This window comes from Acomys russatus, chromosome 28, assembly GCF_903995435.1.
Source record: "Acomys russatus chromosome 28, mAcoRus1.1, whole genome shotgun sequence".
NCBI classification, from domain to species: Eukaryota; Metazoa; Chordata; class Mammalia; order Rodentia; family Muridae; genus Acomys; species Acomys russatus.
Window position 1 is genome coordinate 35,571,399 of NC_067164.1, and position 18,376 is coordinate 35,589,774.

The 18,376-nt window shown below is 49.8% G+C and overlaps 1 protein-coding gene across 1 annotated transcript; it reads right to left on the reverse strand.

Annotated features, from left to right (window-relative positions):
* Positions 1 to 3,643: 3,643 nt before the first annotated feature.
* On the reverse strand, positions 3,644 to 16,875 carry Pip4k2c (phosphatidylinositol-5-phosphate 4-kinase type 2 gamma). The gene is made up of 10 exons (XM_051170221.1): positions 16,619 to 16,875; positions 14,208 to 14,305; positions 11,375 to 11,471; positions 10,699 to 10,842; positions 6,167 to 6,313; positions 5,958 to 5,996; positions 5,458 to 5,571; positions 4,846 to 5,113; positions 4,580 to 4,683; positions 3,644 to 4,430 (listed from the first exon to the last, which is right to left on the reverse strand). Exons 1-10 carry the CDS (start codon positions 16,790 to 16,792, stop codon positions 4,350 to 4,352), a joined length of 1,266 nt encoding a protein of 421 aa, XP_051026178.1. The 5' UTR covers positions 16,793 to 16,875; the 3' UTR covers positions 3,644 to 4,349.
* Positions 16,876 to 18,376: the final 1,501 nt, after the last annotated feature.

Consider the following 18,376-nt stretch of genomic DNA (forward strand, 5'->3'; position numbering starts at 1 on the left):
TTTCCTCTCGTCCCCTGCAGAATTCTCTCCAAGTTACTTATGGAACTTTATCAGACTAGGTCCCCAGTGCAGAGGGAGATCCCAGGTGCAGATAAAGACAGGAAGAAAGGGGGGAAAACCCCAAAAACCAAAACCAAAACGGCCCTCACAGGATGAAGGTCGTACTTGCCGCCTCCCTCAGATTACACTGACAGAAATATTCCTATGTTCCTCAACTCATTTCTTCACTCCACATTTTCAAACAATTCAAGTCCCTGCTGTTGACGGGACCGTTCCTTGAAGTCTGTTAGGGATGCCAGCTAAAAGTGATAGGGGCCCTGCGATAACAAAGTTCTCCTCGTCACCTTTAAACCCCTAGCACGCAGCTCCTGAGGCTGCATTTAGGAGGGGCGGGGCTCGAGGGCTATTGGGACCCGGAGGTTCTCCCCGTGAGCCCAGTCACATTCAGCTCCAAAGTGCAGCTCAATTAGGAAGAGGGGCCGTTAATGTGACCTCAATTCCTTGACTGATCCAAAAAGAAGCCGCTGCCCGGTTTGTGCCTCCATTATAGTGTCCTTAACATCAAAACCTAGCGTCTAAGCCTGCATGGTCTTGTGCATGCTAAAATGCCCCCCTCCCCAGCAGAGAGGACCCAGGAGCTAGGTGTCCTAGCTCCAAGTCCTGCTGGCACAGCACAGGGAGGCGGGGCCACAGTTTAGTCTGGGTCTAGCATTCCTCTGGGGCAAGCCAGGCCGGACACTAGACCAGACTCTCAGCCCAGACAGCAGCTACTGGCAGGGGCGGCGAGAAAGGGCAAGGGTCCCCTGAGGGGGGGTGTCCACTGAGGCACCGCCACCCTTCTCCCCCAGACCTGCTCCCAGATCCATCCAACCCGAGACCAACTCCCGCATTCCTACTGGAGGAAGCCCCGGAGTCCCGCCGCTTGGTGAGGGCGTGTGTCCACCCGACTGCGGCCCTCAGAACCCCCAAATGGAGGCCAGGGCTGGAGGTGCCGGAAAGATGATGGGCCCGGCCCCGGGGGTGCCCCCTCCCCCACGCCGCGCGCGCGTGGGGGGGTCAAAGGCGGAGGAGGGGGCGGAGGGAAGCAGGGGGCTTGGGAGGGTGCGGACCGGGCCTTGGGGTGGCACGCGGTGGGTGTGGGGGCGCCGGGCTCACCTACCTCTCGTCAGCGCCGCCATTGCCGGTCACATGACTGAGGCTGTTGCTGGGATGACGGTCCGGGCCTTAGCAACAAGGGGCGGGGAGGGGGTGGGGGGGGGGGAGACCCCGAGAAGGTGGAAGGGAATGCCGGGGTGCAGACTGAAGGGAAGGAGGGAGGACAGCACCCCTTTCTCCTTTGGGGGTGATAATCACCGTTTCCTTTGACCCTTCCTTCCCAGGAGCCCCTGCCTCTCTGCCCCAAAACAAAAATGGAGGCGCAGTTCCAGTCTTAGGAGGGAGGGGTGGCGTCATGTAACCAAGGGTAGGAGGTTAAATCCCTTAGAAAGGCCAGCCTTTTGGCTTCCTCCTCCCGGAAGAGCCCTCTCCCCTTTTCTTTCCCAGCCAGCTGCGTGGCACCTTTGGGAACTGGTAGGGATGGCAGTATCGGTGGATAGGTGGATTTGAAGGGGAGAGCAGTTTTTTGAAATCTTACGCTTTAAAGGAATACGTTGGGTGGGAAGAGTTTTAGTATTGGAACTACAAAACAAACCGTGCCTAAACTACTTCAATGCCCTTCCTACAGTGTTACCTCCAGTGACCCCCCACAGCTTGTTGCCAGATAGGGACACACAGGTCGGTGCGGAATGCAGAAACGGATAGATGCTTTAAAATGGCTTGGTGTTGGTGTCAAGTATGTGGCTCAAACAGAGTTAAAAATTCCCAAAGAAAAAAAACTTGGCTGGCCATCAGAGCTGTCTCCACCTCCTCCAGCTCTCTTCCCTGGGGCCACAGCCAGCCAGGTTTTTCCACCAGCCAAGGACCTCCTCAGGCAGGACTGAATCTCCCTGACTAGCAACCACCACGTCACCCAGCCCTCTCCATCCCCTCCCCCTTGAACTGGAGGACTGGTCACGGCTTCACTTTTCCCAGGACCCTGATGTACTCTTCCTGCCCTCTAAGCAGATAGCTTTCCCAGGAAGCCTTGGGTGAACAGAATTCCTTTGCTCACTCGCAGGCCCACTGGAGAGATGGAGTAAAGAGCATGGGGGGAGAGGGACACTTCATCTTACTCCTCCCTGGCCACCATAAGTGCTCAGTTCCCACGAAGCTGACCAATGTTTTCCACCCACCTTTAAGTCCACAGCCATCTTAGAAACACACATGCACACACACATGCACACTCAGGGCCCCAACACCTTGAAGACCAATAGTCTTCAGTTGGTCTCTGTATCTTTTTTTTTCCCCCCTTGGTCTCTTAATCTCTTAATCACAGGATTTCTCAGTTTTCAGAAGAGAAAAAAAAGAACATTCTGAGACTTATTTGGATCAAATAATTTATTTTATTGTGATATTGGGAGTGAATACAGATGTTTTATTAAATAAAACAAACTGATGGAAAACAAGCAATAAATGAAGATGACCACCCTGCCCATGATACACAACCTCATGGTCAGATAATCCATAAAAACGGCTGCTGGTGTCACTTTATTGCATTCAATGGGAAAGGTTGGTTGCGGGATGGAAGAGACCCACCAGGCCCCTCCTCCTGCTGCCTCCTTGGTGCAAAGGTGAAAGGGTGAGCTTCTCCCTGAGGAACTCACGGCCAGTTACACAGCAAAGCAGCTTTGTGCCCTTAGTGCCCACCCCCCACCTCCAGGATGAGTGTCTCTGTGCCAAAGGCTCTGGCCAGGGACAAAGACTATCTCATCTTAGCATCTTTTTCCCCAAGATAGTCTCATGTATCCTTGGTTGGCCTCAGACATGCCCTCTAACTGAGGACGACCTTGAATGCCTGATCCTGCTTGCCACTATTTCCCAAGTGCTAGATCTCACCACCACACTGGGTTCACATGGTGCTGCGGCCGGAGCCCAGAGCTCTGTACTTGCTAGGCAGGCACTCTACCAACTGAGTTAGTTTCCAGTGCTCAAACCCAGATCAGCTGATCAGGTCTCACTCTGTAGCCCAGGCTGGCCCTGAACTCTGACTCTGACTCACCTCCTAGCTACCATGCCTAGCAGCTCCTCTGCATTCTGAGGGTCTCATGCACTACTTCATCTATCTTTGGAGGGGACTGGGTGATTGAGTTATGGCTCTGACTCCTCTCTGGGGGTGGAAAGTGAAGATGACAAGGAAGGCCATCTGTCCCCTGGGAGACACATGAGCAGTTTAAGGGGGACAGAAGGGAACAGAATAATAAATCCAACTAGAAAAGGGTTTGAGAAGGAGTAGGAAGTGTGCTGTGCATATATGTCCAGGGGATGGGGAGGTTCCCACACTCACGATTGCTGTGCTCTTGAAATTATGGAAACTGACCCAGGCAGAGCTATTCCCTTCTGTAGGAAGGAACTTTGGGAGGAACTAGACAGGAAGGGAACCTCACACAGGGAGTGAACCTGCCCTCCCACTGCCCTTGCAGCCTCCACTGCTCTGCCCCGTCTCCAGCAAAGGTGAAGGGTTCTGGAAAGCCTCACACCTGCACCTATGCTGGCCCCCTCTGGGCTCTGGGCTCCTGCATCCACAAGTATTCATGGGTAGAGTGAAAGTGGGGTGGGGTGGAGGAAGAGAACGGAGAGTCGTCAATGCAGGAACCTTCTCCATTCTCTGCATAGTCACAAAAGTCCGCTTAGGTCCCACCTCTGTGAGGCACCAGGCTGCTGACCATGCTCTACCTCACCCCCGCCAGATCGTCCATGTGGGAATGCCTGCACCCACATCTGGAGTTTCCTGAAAGCCCTCCTCTCCAGGGCCTACCAGGAAGGAAGCACGCCACAAAGAGCCCTATACAGGCACCAGCAAAATCCAGTCACTCAGTTCCCTCCACACAGCAAAGTGCATCCAGGGCAGTTGCTTGAGCCATGTCCACTGTCCAGTCAGGTCTCGAGGATGGCAAACAACCCCTACCCCCAGCTTCTCCTAGTTCATAGAAACAAGATATTTTCAAAGATCAAGGCACTTAGGAGAGTCAACAATAACACTCTAATGAAGCCAGAGGGCTTATGGGAGGCAAGGGAAACGGACAAGGGGAGAAAGGAGAGCGTATTTCTGGGGCAGGAAAAGCCTATCCACCAAGATGAAGTTATTTGGATGGAAGGAGCCTGCAGCCTGAATTTAGCAAAGAGAAATAGAGGCCAAATCCAGCTCCCCTAAGCCTCTCAGAACCCGCCACCTTCAACATAAAGCAGCAATCACCGCGGAGTCAGGCCCCCTCTTAGGCAAAGATGTTGGCAATAAAATCCAGGAACCGCTTGGCATACTGTTCGGGATGGACAGTGGAGATCTCTGCTCCTGCCTGTGAGAAGCATGGAGCAGCGTGTCAGGCTCACCTCCCTCCTCAGCATCCTCAGCCTCCCTCCACCCCCCACCCCCACTGCTCTGACCCCAGAGACTTCTTCCAGACAAGAGTCAAGCCCAGAAGGAATGGCTTTGGGGGACTCTCACCCCGTGCTTGACGGTTTTGGCTGCATGAGCTGCTTTCTTCTTGGCATCGTACTGTGTGAGAATGTCAATGAGGCCCATGAAATACACCTCCTTCTGGGGGGCCCCTGGGGAGAGACAGCAATGAGGAGAGGGCACACACACTCCCAGTTCCTGTTCCCCCGGAGCCAGTTTCACTGTGAAAAGCTAAGCAGCTCCTCCATCCACCACCCTGGTCTCTGTCCCCCAAGATCTCCACCACCCCCTTATATTCACAGGTTCTCTCTCACCCTCGGCACTCCGGATGGCATAGACATCGATGAAGGACTCAAACTCTCCTGGGCCCAGGGGCCGGTGGGAGTGAATGTAGCCTCCAATGCCCTCGGGGGAGGTGCCGTAGGAGCCCACCAGGGCAGGAGGGCCAGCCAGGTTACAGTCCCCATCCCACTCGGACTCGTCCTCCCGCACGGGCCCCTCTTCCTCGGGTTCAGAGCCGCGGATGATGTCGTGGATGCCCAGCAAAAGACTGTAGTCCATTATCTTCAGCTGCACTAGAAACTGAGACCCACGGACACATCAGAAATCCCCATCTCCCACCACTCCAGGCCCCACCCAGGAAAGGGGTGCAGACACTGAGGTCACAGCATGCCACTGCGCAAGAGCCTGAGTCCTGGCATCTAAGAGGGGTACCCTTTGACCCACCCACCCCCACCCCATCAACCGGCCAAAGGGTTTCTCCTATTTCATCCTCAACCCTGCATTTAGAAAACCAAAAAAACAAAAACAAAACAAAACACCCCAAATGCAAGAAGGGCCGCCTGCTATGGGTGGAAGAGGACTTAAAGGCGGAGCACTGGAGGACAAGCCGCACTTCCTCCCTCCCCTCCCCCAGCCCCACCCACCTCTACATCTCGCTTCAGCTTCTCCAGAAACACCTTCTTCTCCTCTTCACCAATGTAGACTTTCTGGTTCTTGTTCAGGAAGTCCATGTCCTTCAGAGTGGGCAGCTCCTTAACCTAGCATAGGAGAGAGAATGTCTTGGGAGTGCATCCCCTAGCAGAGGGATCCTGCGCCATCAGGGCTCTCTACCTCAGAGGCTTCAAAGACAGCGCAGTCTGAGCCTACATCACACCCACCGCTGTCTGCTATGGACCGCAGTCAATACCCTCCACACTGACTTTTCTTCCTCCTCCCTCAGTAAAAACAGCGACTTGGACACATGAGCCCAGAATGAGGTGTGGGAAAGGAGCATTTTGCTTTTCAAGTCTGGCGTTGCCACCAATTCCAAACCTTCAATATGGAGTAACCCAGGCTAGTATCAACACAGCCGGCCCTGCTACGCCCCCAGGTCACTCCCAAGGAGACCCCTTTCATTCCCCCCTACCCCTCACAGGAATATTACCTTTTCCTTGTCGCTGGCTTCCCGGGACACTAGAGAGCCCTATGGAGAGAGCAGACTTGGTCAGAAGAAAGGACTACAGGAGCCACTGGAAGCCCGGATCCTGAGGTGAACAGTCAAATGCGTACCCCGCCTGTCACAGCCCAACCAAGCCCTCCCCAGTCTCAGGCCATGAGCAGCCTTCCCTTTAGCCCAGGTTATCTCCTTCTCACCTTGAGGTCGTACTTCCTATGCACAGGAAGGCGATGACTGAACATGTTGCGCATCACAAGCATGTAGCTGTCTTCATTTTCTACGCTGACTCTGTACATGCCCAGAAACTGGGGCAGGAGTGTGTTGCCATGACACTTCACTATGTACTGGGGAAGAAAACAAGGAAGGGATAAGAAAGGCAGGGTGGGAGATGCATTGACAGCCGAGGGACAGGAATCCAAGCACTGCCTTACCTTTTTTTTTTTTTTTTAAAGATTTATTTATTTATTATACAATATTTTGCCTGCAGGCCAAAAGAGATCATTATATCTTATTATAGATAGTTGTGAGCCACCATGTGGTTGCTGGGAATTGAACTCAGGACCTCCAGAAGAGCAGTCAGTGCTCTTAACCTCCAAGCCATCTCTCCAGCCCCTGCAATTACCTCTTAATGTTAAAGTACTGATTCTTGTTTCTGCATTTTCATTTCTTTGTTGTTTGAGTCTCACATGGCAGGGGTTGGTCTTGAACTCATCTTCCTGCTCTACTTTCTAAGTGTTGACTTTAAGAATGAGCCATTTCCCTGGCTACTTTGATAATTTCTCAAGGAACGGAGGCATATTCTTGTTTGGGCTCTGTGTAAATAGTCACAGAAGCAGGGCTACATTTAAGATTTACTTATCAATGAAATGATTTAATCTAAACCAGTGCTTCTTGGTGGGCTAGGTTCCTGCGCTATAAATGTCTACAAGGAGATCTGCAATGAATTTGATTTGTTCTGGCTTTTTTATTTTGTTTGAGACAAATTTTCACTGTGCAGTCCTGGATGTCTTGAAACTCACTCTGTAGACCAGGTTGGCCAAGTGTTGGGATTAAAGGTGTGTGCTACCACATCCGGCAAAGACTTGTGTTTGAAAGTCTCTATGTGTCTGCGTGAGTGCCCAGGAGGCCAGGAGAGGATCCCTCGGAACTAGGGTTACAGGCAGCTGTGACCCATTTGACATGTCTCAGACTCAGGTCCTCAGACGAACAGGAAGTGATCACCACTGAGTCCTCTCTAGCCCATTTTTGTTTTGTTTTCTGAGTTGGAGTCAGATGTCACCAGGCTGGCCTCAAATAAAGCTTACTATAAACTCTTGGAGCAGAGAGATGGCTCCTTCAGAGAACCTGGGTTCAATTCCCAGCACCCGTATGGTGGCTCACAAGCACATATGACTCCAGTTCCAGGAAGCTGGAAGGTCTTTTCTGACCTTTTCAGGCAGCAGGCATGCATATGGTGCACAGACATACATGCAGGCAAAACAGCCCCCAACAGATATAGCAGTAAAATATTAATAATTGTTAAATTATTAAAAATAAATCAAATAAACACTTGGTCCCCCTTACTCCATCCTCTAAGTGCTGGCATGACAGGAACCTGGCTCACAATTTGAATTCTTTTATATTCTTTTTGTCACAGGATCTCAAGTAGGCCAGGCTGCTTTTAAACTCACTATGTAGCCAATGCTGACCTTGAGCTTCTGAACCTCTGGGCTTCCTGCCTTGAGTGTGGGACTGCAGGCATGTGGCGCCATGCTTGTCCTGTCCTGGGTGTGGGATTGCAGGCACGTGGTGCTGCTTGTCTCTATGTTGCTGGTTTTAATGCATAAAGGCAAACACTCTACCAGGTAAGCTACATTCCCTGCCCACAGTCTGAATTCCTCATCTGGATATGATGATGCTTGTCTGTAATTCCAGCACTGGGGGTGAGGGGCCGATGAGGAGAGGCATAAGTTCAAGGCCGTACGGAGACCCTTTTTTGGGCTGGGGATATGGCCCAGCTGGCAATCCCAGGAGGCAGAAGTCATAGGATCTGAGGTCCAAGGTTGTCTTCAGCTACATAGTGAGTCCAAAGCCATCCAGGGCTACATGAGACATCCCCCATCTTAAACAAAACCTCTCTCTGCCTACTTTTCTCCAAAGATAACCTTAGAAAAGTAGTCAACAAAGAGCTAGAGAGATGGCTGAGTGGTTAGGAGTACTGGCTGTTCTTCCAGAGGACTCAGGTTCTATTCCCAGCACCAACCCAGCACTCACAAGTGTCTGTTATCTTCTGGCCTTCAAGAGAACCAGGCACAGGAGTGGTACATGTCTCTGTGCAGGCAAAACACCCACACACACATTTTTTAATTAAAAAAATTTTTTTTAGGTTTTCCAAGGCAGGGTTTCTCTGTGTAGCCTTGGCTGTCCTGGAACTCACTCTGTAGACCAGGCTGGCCTCGAAATCACAGAGGTCCACCTGCCTCGGCCTCCTGAGTGCTGGGATTAAAGGTATGGCCACCACACCCTGCTTAAAACTTGTATTTTTAAGAAAGATTTTGTTTCTATTTATTTGCGGATGTCTCTACAGTCTTCCTTAGTGATTCTAAGTGGCAACAAATGGTTCTAGTGAGCACTTATTGACATACAATTTCTTGGTTTTGTTTTTAAATTTTATGTGCATTGGTGTTTTGTCTGCATGTATGTCTGTGTGAGAGTGTCAGATCTTGGAGTTACAGCCATATGGGTGCTGGGATTTGAACCTGGGTCCTTTGGAAGAGCAGTCAGTGCTTTTAACTGCTGAGCCATCTCTCCAGCCCAACATACAATTTCTAAAATGGCTCTCTGAGTCTATTCTTTCTTGAATTCTCTGCCCACAAACACCCCAGTCATCGCATGCACCGCAGAAGCAATGTCCAAATCTGCACTATCTTCCTCTAGAAACCGGCTCCTTTGCCTTCACTACCAGTGTCTTCCCGGGCTGCATGTCCACCTCACACTGCTCATCCAGATGCCCCTTATTCTCACCTACACTATTAAAGTTAACTCAGGCCTCTCTGTCCTCATGTGCAACCTCTTCCATCCATTCTCTATTCGCTGTCAGCTGGTTATCCCTAGACCTTTTTGTCTTCTTTTGCTTATGGTGCCCATGACAGAGCTTAGGGTCTCACACATGCTAGGTGTGAGATACATGCTCTGACCTTCTTTCTAAATAGTATGCTGGGGTTCTTGAAACTATCTTCAGGATAAATCTGGGGTTTCCTGCAGCCTGTAGGTCCTTTCTTTATATGGCTCTGCCTTAGTTCCCCTACTACCACACATGTAGCTACGCTAGGACTTCTGCCATTTCCTAGTACCAAACACCTTCATGGTTCCTTGCTTTTAAAAACCACTACTTCTGGGCTGGAGAGATGGCTCAGAGGTTAAGAGCACTGACTGCTCTTCCAAAGGTCCTAAGTTCAATTCCTAGCAACCACATGGTGGCTCACAGCCATCTGTAATGTAATGCAGGCCCTCTTCTGGCCTGCAGGTGTATATTCAGGCAGAAGGCTGCATACATAATAAATAAATCTAAAAAAAACAAACAAACAAAAACCCACTACTTCCCTTTGCCTACAACTCTCTCTGCGCCGTGCCCAATGATTAACCTCTACTTCTACTACGCGAAACTAGCTTCGGGGCTGACAACTGGCTCTGCAGCTACAAGCACTTGTCTCCAAGCCTGCCAGCTTGAGCTCACTCACCAGAGCCTCAGATGATGAAAGAGAAAACCAACTCCCTGAGCTACACCCCATCTCCATGAGCACAGGTGTATGCATCCACCCCCTCTACCATAAGCAAACACATGTAACTACACACACATATACATTGCTTATCGAGACAGGGTTTCTCTGTGTAGCCTTGGCTGTCCTGGAACTTACTGGGTAGACCAGTTATCCGCCTGCCTCTGCCTCTCGAGTGTTGTGATTACAGGCATGTACCACTGCGCCCAGCTTAAAATAAAAAATTTAATAAAAAAAAAAAATCAGGGTCTAGAGCACTGGGTTCTCTGGAGAGGGCATGGGTTGATCCCCAGCACATCCAAGGCAGATCACAACCATCTCTAACAACAGTTCCAGGGGATCTGATGCTTCTTCAGGCCTCTGAAGGCACCCAGCACACATACGGTGCGCAGGCAAAACACCAATAAACAGAGAGTAATAATAAGTTTTAAAATAACGTCAATTTCTAGATGGTTCAGTGGGTATACGCATTTGCCACCAAGGGTGACAGCCTGAGTTTGATCCCTGGGACCCACGTGGTGAAAGGATGACCAATTCCAGAAAGATGTTCTCTGACGGCCATGCTCATGCACACAGAATAAACAGAGAAGCTGTGGCTTTAGATGAGGGGTGCCAATGGGAAGAGACACGTCACAGCCCCTGTTAAGCCAAACATGAGCAGGCATGCAGAGGCCCTTTTTTTGCTGTTCCTGCAACTTTTGTTTGTTTGTTTGGTTTTGGTTTTTTTTCGCCACAGCCTTGGCTGCCCTAAACTTGCTTTGTAGACCAAGCTAACCTTGAACTCACAAAAATCCTCCTGCCTCTTCAGGTGTGTGCCACTGCGCCCGGCTATATCTTTAAGTTTTCAAAAAGAAGATATACAGTGCTCTGGGGAGACACAGCTTATGGAAACAGAACAGGAGGCCTGTGTGCGCGCTGGCGCTGAACTGCACATGACGGGGCGGAGAGAAGGAGAGCTGCAGGGGCCTGACCTGGTGGTAGTTGGAGAGGTTGCTATGCATGTCAGCAATGTCTTCGCTGGACACTTCTTTGATGACTAGAGTTCGATCATAGGAGATAAGGAAGCGACCATCACTGCCTTCACTTTCACTTGGGGGGCTTCGAGTAAGGGACACCTGGAGGCAAAGAACAGGCTAGGAGAGCTTTTCCTTGCGGTCTTATATAGAGATATGAGGTTGATGGCAAAACGACTGCAATACAGACAGTTGGGATGGTTCAGTGAGAACAGTGCCCCTAAGACTGAAGACCAGAATTAAATCTCTGGGACCCACGTGGTAGAAGAAAAGAACCAAGTCCAGAAAGGTTTCCTGTGACTCCCTCACATGCAATATCCACTAAGTCATCAACACCCACAGCAAATAAATAAAATATAATAAACCGGGGGGGGGGGCGGTGTATTTAACAGGGGTTCCTAATTTAATATGATTACCACACATATGACTGAACAAAAGGGAATGTAAACTTTTTTTTGTTAACTCTTAATGTACATATAGCTTGATTAATTTCATTACATTTTCAAAGATGCCCATTTTCAAATCCCCACACCCACGCCCACACCCGGCATTAACCAAGGCTCTCAGTTCTCTAAACATAACTGTCCGACAGACTTTCTAGTTGAACTACCCACACCCCACAATAGACTCTCACCAAGTAATCCTGATCGTCGATGCCAAATCGATCGCGGAGGTTCCTGAAGACCTGGGGACAATATTCCTTAAACTTGAAATGACTGGGAAGATTCTCCCTGAAATACAGGAAACCAGTGTCACTCTAGGAGGCAGGTCTGTTATAGAGTAGTCTTGCATGCCTTCCTGGTCTAATTCTCACAAACCCTGCGAAGTACTTACTTACTGCCTTTATTTGGGTGCAGTGTGTGCTCAAGTGTGTACATGTATGGTATGACATGTGTGGTGCACACACTTGTGTGCTCAAATATGGAGGCCACAGGAGGATGCCTAGTGTCTTCCTTTATTGCCCCTACCTTATTGCTTTTGAGACTAAACCCAAAGCCTACTGTTTCTGCTGAGCTGACTGGCCAGCAAGTTCCCAGAATCCACTGCCTCTGCCTGCTCCAGAGCTGGAATTACAGACACACACAACCATGCCTAGCTTTTATATGTCTACTGGAGACAAAGTCTCAATGCTTGCTGTACAAATGCTCTTCAATACTGAGCCATCTCTTCAGCCCCAACTTTATTTGTTGTTGTTTGAGGTTTTTGAGACAGGGTCTTATTCAGCCCAGGGTTAGCCTCGAAATGTTATGCAGCAGAGCTGGCCTTGAATCCTGATGTTCCTGCCTCAACTCTTTTACCACCTTAAAAAGGATAGTTAGCCAGGTGGTGGCACGCCTTTAATCCCAGCACTTGGGAGGCAGAGGTAGGTAGATCTCTGAGTTCGAGGCCAGCCTGGTCTACAAAGTGAGTCGAGGACAGTCAATACTACACAGAGAAACCCTGTCTCGAAAAACCAAAAAAAAAAAAGAAAGAAAAAAAGGAAAAAAAAAAAAAAACAAACAAAAACAAATAAATAAATAAATAAATATATTGTTACCATTTTATAGAAAGGGCAACAGTCTCAGAGTGAGCAAGTGACCTGCCTAAGTCACCTGACTGGTAAATGATGTAAGGAAGGAAGGGGCTTACTCCACATCCAAGCAATGGCATTTCTTTCTTTCTTTCTTTCTTTTTTAAAGATTTATTTATTATTTATACAGTATTCTGCCCATATGTGTGCCTGCCCACCACCACAAGAAGGCACCAGATCTCATTACAGGTGGTTGAAAACCACCATGTGGTTGCTAGGAATTGAACTCAGGGCCTTTGGAAGAGCAGGTGGTGCTCTTAACCTCTGAGCCACCTCTCTAGCCCACAATAGCATTTCTTAAATCTCAAGCCCAGCAGAAATATTCCTAAGACTGCCAGGTGGTGGTGGTTGCACACTCCTTTAACTCCAGGACTGGAAGGCAGATCTCTGAGTTCAAGGCCAGCCTGGTCTACAGAGTAAGTTCTAGGACAGCCAGAGATACACAATAAACAACCAACCAAACAAGTATAAAAATTGACAGTATTTACTGATATTTTTACTAAAGGGGGACTAGAGGTTCAATTACTTTTGTCACAGAATCCCTATCAAAAGCTAATGACAGGACAGGAGAGGTGGCTCAGAGGTTAAGAGCACTGGCTACTTTTCCAAAGGTCCTTAGTTCAATTCCCAGCAACCACATGATGGCTCATAACCATCTATAATGAAATCTGGTGCCCTCTTCTGGTATGCAGGAGTATATGCAAGCAGAACACTGTATACATAATAAATACATCTTAAGAAAAAAAACTAATGACAAAGCTTCTAAATGTATTTATTGAACAGACTAGAAGAAAAATAGCAGGCATATATATATAAGAATGTAATAACTTTGGAAATATTTAAAATTTTAGTTAATTTATTTATTGTTTATTTTTGAGACATGGCCTCTTTATGTAGTTCTGGCTGCCCTGTAGTTAGATATGTAGACCAGGCTGGCCTGGAACTCAGAATAGACATCCACCTGCCTCTGCCTCCCAAGTGCTGGGATTAAAGGTACGTGCCACCACATCCTGCTGTTTATTATGTGTGTATGGGGCATGCGTGTGTTTGTATGTTATGTGTGTTATGTCTATGTGTTGTGCCAGTGTGTATTGTGTATGTGTATGTTGTGTGTGTGTTGTGTATGTGTGTTTGCGGGGGGTTGTATGTGTATTGTGTTCAGTGTATAGGGTGTGTATGTTTGTGTCTATGTGTATTTGTGGGAAGGGTTGTATGTATGTTGTGTGTATCTTATTGTATGTGTGTGCTGTGTCTGTGCGTGTGTCTGTGTATTCCAAGGCATATGCATGGAGGTCAGAAGACATCTTGCAGGAACTGGTTCTCCCCCAGCCATGTGCGTCCTAGAGATTGAATTCAGGCTGTCAGGCTCGAAAGCAAGAGCCACTCCCTGCTGTGCCACCTTGCTGGCCCTTAGATGGTTTTTTTGTTTGTTTTTTCACAAAACTGATTTTTTGCATCAGAATGGATGTTAGGCCATAAAACTTGTAAATTGACTTCTATACCTAAAACTTTCAACTCATTTAATATTTTAAGACTATTTGCTGTTCTCTTTCATTTTTGATAAAGAGTCTCACTGTGCAGCCCTGGCTGGACTAACAGAGATGAGCCTGCCTCTTTCTCCTGAGTGCTGACATCAAAGGCCACCATGCCTGGCCCTGTTTTGTTTTCTTTCTTTAAGCACTTAGCTTGTGTGCTTGTGGTTAGATGTGTGCTACAAGGTTCATCTGGAGGTCAGAGGTCATCCTGTGGGCATCAGTTTTCTCCTGCCATGTGGGTTCCAGGCATTGTGGGCCTTCTCCTCAGGCTTGGCAGTGATCTCCCTACCCACTGAGCCACCTCACTGGTCGCCTGCTGTTCTTTTTTCGAGATTTCTGAGGGAAGAGTGAAGAGCACTCACCTGTGGAACAGGTGATTGTTGACCTTGATCTTGGAGCTAGCCTTGAAGTCATCTGGCAGCAGCATGACAGGTGGCGGGACCTGGCTGAGCTCATTGATCTGGTGAGCCAAAGACAAGGGGGGCAGACAGGAGTCAAGAAAGAGCAACTCAGGCCCCCCCAACAAGACTGACTGTATAAACTGCACAAAGTGAGAGAGGTGTCCTACCCCATCTGCTGCCCAAGAACTGCTGTCAGCCACCCTCACACGGTTCCTCACGCTCCCACCCCCACAGAACTTCATGCTCACAACAGCCACTTTATATTTGGCAAGCCTTGCAAGCAACTTGGGACTATTTTTAAAGCTGTGAGAAATTCTAGAAAAATAAAATTAAATTAAAATTAAAAGAAAGAAAGGAAAAAACCCAAGACAGTCACACACATGCTTTCTTAGGGAAAAGAAAAGGTGCTTTAAAAGTGCGGAGAGTCAGTGGGGCTCTGAGGGGCTCAACAGCAGCAGAGAATGAAATGTCTCTACACTGAGTAACTGCTTACAAAGAGGACACCCCAGATCACTGACCCAGTTCTCTGCAGTAGGTGCCACCGGCCAAGGCAAAAAAAAAAAAATCAAGGGAGAATGGCTCTTCTCTGAGAAAGCAAACACTGCTGCAGTTCATATACTCATCACTCATGTCTGCTCCCTCAGTGTGGCTCCATCAACAGGAAGGAAGCAGGCAGCATAGGCTCTCTTCTGTCCTTGCAGCCCACTAATTCAGGGTAGAATCCTGCCCGTTCTTTCTCATTGGTGTTAGTACAGGTTCCTGGCCCCCCCCAATAGTGCATCTGCCACAGGACTCTAATCCCCAGCTTATATTAAGTCCTTCCCCCCGGGTCCCAGCTCTTCAAGGACAAGCACCTTTCAGAGGTAACCCTTCCGGCACACGGGGGCCCCCGAACTGGTTATTACATGAACAGATGAATGTCTTGTCTGTCGTTTGACAAAGGTTACAGACTGCGGTCTAACCTGAATCCCACATGCAACGGCTCCTGTCCTCAGAGAAAGGAGGACAGAATATATTCCTCCAGATAAAAAAAAAAAAAAAAAAAGAAAGAAAGAAAGAAAGAAAAAAAGGCCACTGAGATTCGCAGCCTGAAATTCAGCAATAGCGCTTCCTGCCCACTCCTCACCACCTGCTCAGCAGGCTGAATCATGGCTAAGACATATGTTCCCGTAATTTCTCTGTTCTACACACTTGAGGCACATGGGTGCTAGCCTGGAAAACTAAAGTATTTTTTACCCTACAGAGCGCGGGGCAGGTCTTACAGGTAATTCCTCCAATTCTTACCGAAGGAACCCCCTCCCCTGTATGTGTTCCACAGGGATGGGGTAGGTCACCAGAAGGTACGAGCAGTCTAGCCCACATCAAGCACCTTAACTGGAATACTCACTAAAGATACTGTTACCACTGAGGGACTCACAGCCCACCGGCGATGTTTCAATCACGAAGTAAGGCTGCGACGTTCCCTTGCCCCCTTACACCTCCCCGACTCCATCACGCCCACAACTCAAATGAGTTGATAACTAAAAGGATCTCCCTTCATGCTGAAGGCCACTGCATCCCTCCTACTCCGGATCTGAGGAAGGAGAAAACCAGCTCTGCCTCAGTAGCTTCGCCTCCACCAAGATGCCCTCAGGAAAGAAGGTACACTTTGGACCCGTGGCGTCAGCTGCACCCTTCCAAGCCCTTTCCTGCCTCTAAAGTTCACCAATAGCATCCCTGGGACTACAACAACTCCTCACCCTCCACACCAAATACCATCGCTCCAGCCAACAGGGAGGCACAGCTAAGACTAAGGGCAAGTGTTAGCTACCTGAGAGAGTGCATACCCCACCGTCAGCTGGGTAGCTTCTCTCTGTAATGCCGTGTCTCTGCAAAGGGCAAGCGGGGTTAAAAGACCCAAAAAGGCTAGCGCTCTCCCGGGAGCGCTAAGACTCGAAAGTCAAGGATTGGGGCTAGAAAGCAAGGTGGAGAGGAAATCAAAGTACTTCCTTCGCCAGGCATTAGCACCCCGACACGCTTCACGCACTCTCGCACCCAGACCTCACCAGTAACCCTTTAGAGCCACTCCCCCCTTAATGTCCCTCAGGCTGGAGCCTGATCCTGGCCATAGTCTGTAGCCTGGGGCTGGACCCGGGAGGAAGGAGTCAAGGCACAGAGCTGGATTTCAGGTGGAGAAGATGGAACTCTGGAAGAGGGTGACGAGCCTACGACCGGACGCCAGCCCGAGGGGCACCCGGGAATGGCGCGCCGGGAGCCAGGCCGGGCGGGGGGTGGGGTGGGCGAAGAGGTGGCAGCGCGAGGAGCTTCGGACGCGGGGCCCGGAAGACCCTGAGGGCGAGGGGCTGGGGCCGGGGTGCGGGGTCCGGTCTCACCGAGTGGGCGACGCCCCACAGGAACACGCCCACCAGCGGGTCGGCGGCCCGGAACACCTTCACTTTCTGCTGCACGAAATGCTTCTTCTTGGTTTTGGAGGCGAAGCCGAATCCCGGGCCGGGGCCTCCAGCTGCCGCGGGTGCGGTGGCGGCAGGGACGGAGGAGGACGCCATAGTCTCCCGCGCACCCGAGCGAGTGGAAGCGGGAGCCGGCCGCGACTCCGAAGCCCGACCCGGAAGCGGTGCTCACCTGCGCCGCCGTCACGTGACCGGAGGCCCGCCCGCGGGCGCGCGAACGGGGCGGGGCGGGGCCAAAGAGTGGCTCCGCCCCCCCTCGGCCCGCAGCGCGGTGGTCACCTGGCGCGGCCGGCGCTCGCCGTGGTGCGGGGTTGGCGCTACGCAGGGCGGCGCTTCTTCCCTCTTTCCGGGTCTGTCCAGTGTCCAGTGAGTGAGCTCCGAGCCAAACACGGCCGCCAAGGCTCTCTCTTTGGAGACCGGGTCTCCTTGCCTAGTCCAAGTTGGCTTCAAACTTGCCATGCCCCTGCCTCATCTTCATACCGACTTGTGGTTATTACGGAGGTGTGCGTTGGCCCTCCATCAAGTTGGGATTGGAAAGGAATGGACATGGCCAATTTAAATGTGTATTTTAAAATTATTCTGTGTTATGTATATAGTTGTTTAACCAGTCGCCAGAGGAGAGCATCAGATCCCCGGAACTGAAGTTGTGGATGGCTGGGAGCCACCATGTGGGTGCTGGGAATCGAACCTGCTCCTCTGGAAGAGCAGCCAGTGCTCTTCACCCTTAAGTCATCTCTTCTTCTCTTGGAATTTTTACTCATGGCAACAAGTTTCTTTTGAAATCGTTCATTAATTCATCTGTTTAACAAATATTTATTGAATTAACTTGAATACACTGCCGTTCTTCAGGCTGATTCCCCTCTGGTTGAAGCAAAGAAAAATTCCCACCCTAGAGGAATTAAAAGTCTAAAGACACTGATGGAGCCAAGGTTACTGTACTAAAAATAAGAATATGCACACGCTTAAAGCAATGTGCCAGGTAGTGCTAGTCACAAAGAAAGGGACGCTAATGGTCAGGGTTCCTTCCAAGAGGATCCAAGGCTATTAGGCATAGCATGCTAAATCCAGCTGGGCATCGTTCTGCAAGCCCTTAATCCTAGCACTCTGGGAGGCAGAAGCAAGCAGATGTCCGAGTTCCAGGACAGCCAGGGCTACACAGAGAAACCCTGCCTCAAAACAAGACAAAATAAATAGAAAGAAAGGTAAGTTCAGAACTAGATGTTAAAAGGCTTCCCAGGTGGACAACAGCACACAAAGATGAAGACCAAAAGGAGCCTAGCTTGTTGTTAGTAAAGCAACTCCGTGGGCAGACGCAGACATAAGGTTAGAGATGGGAAGTGGGCACAGGAGAGCCTTTGTGTTTTACACTGCTGGTGTGTTTGTTCAGACATTCCCGTGGGTGACAAACGTTGCAGAGATTTGTGAACTGAATTCGTGAGGAGGAGATGACATCTACAGATACACAGTTTGGGGCTGGAAGTATCCTTTGGTGGTACAGTGTCTGCCTAGCATGTGCTACGCGTGGGTGCTGCACTAAATAAACAAACACATGAAAATAAATACCGCTCAAGGCCAATTTGGAGAATTCACCGAGGATGTGAGATTTGAAGGAAAGAAAGCTGTTGAGAGCTGAGGCTGTGTGGCTACACTGAGAGATTGTGGTGGCTGGAGCCTGGGGAA

What these genes read in the sequence shown, in the direction of transcription:
- Pip4k2c (XM_051170221.1), bottom strand. Translation starts at nt 16,792, where the DNA reads ATGGCGTCCTCCTCCGTCCCTGCCGCCACCGCACCCGCGGCAGCTGGA. An exon ending in ATAGGAAGTACGACCTCAAG is followed by an intron (nt 5,997 to 6,166) that starts GTGAGAAGGAGA and finishes CTCTCTCCATAG; the next exon opens with GGCTCTCTAGTGTCCCGGGA. An exon ending in AAGCCAGCGACAAGGAAAAG is followed by an intron (nt 5,572 to 5,957) that starts GTAATATTCCTG and finishes CTCCTATGCTAG; the next exon opens with GTTAAGGAGCTGCCCACTCT.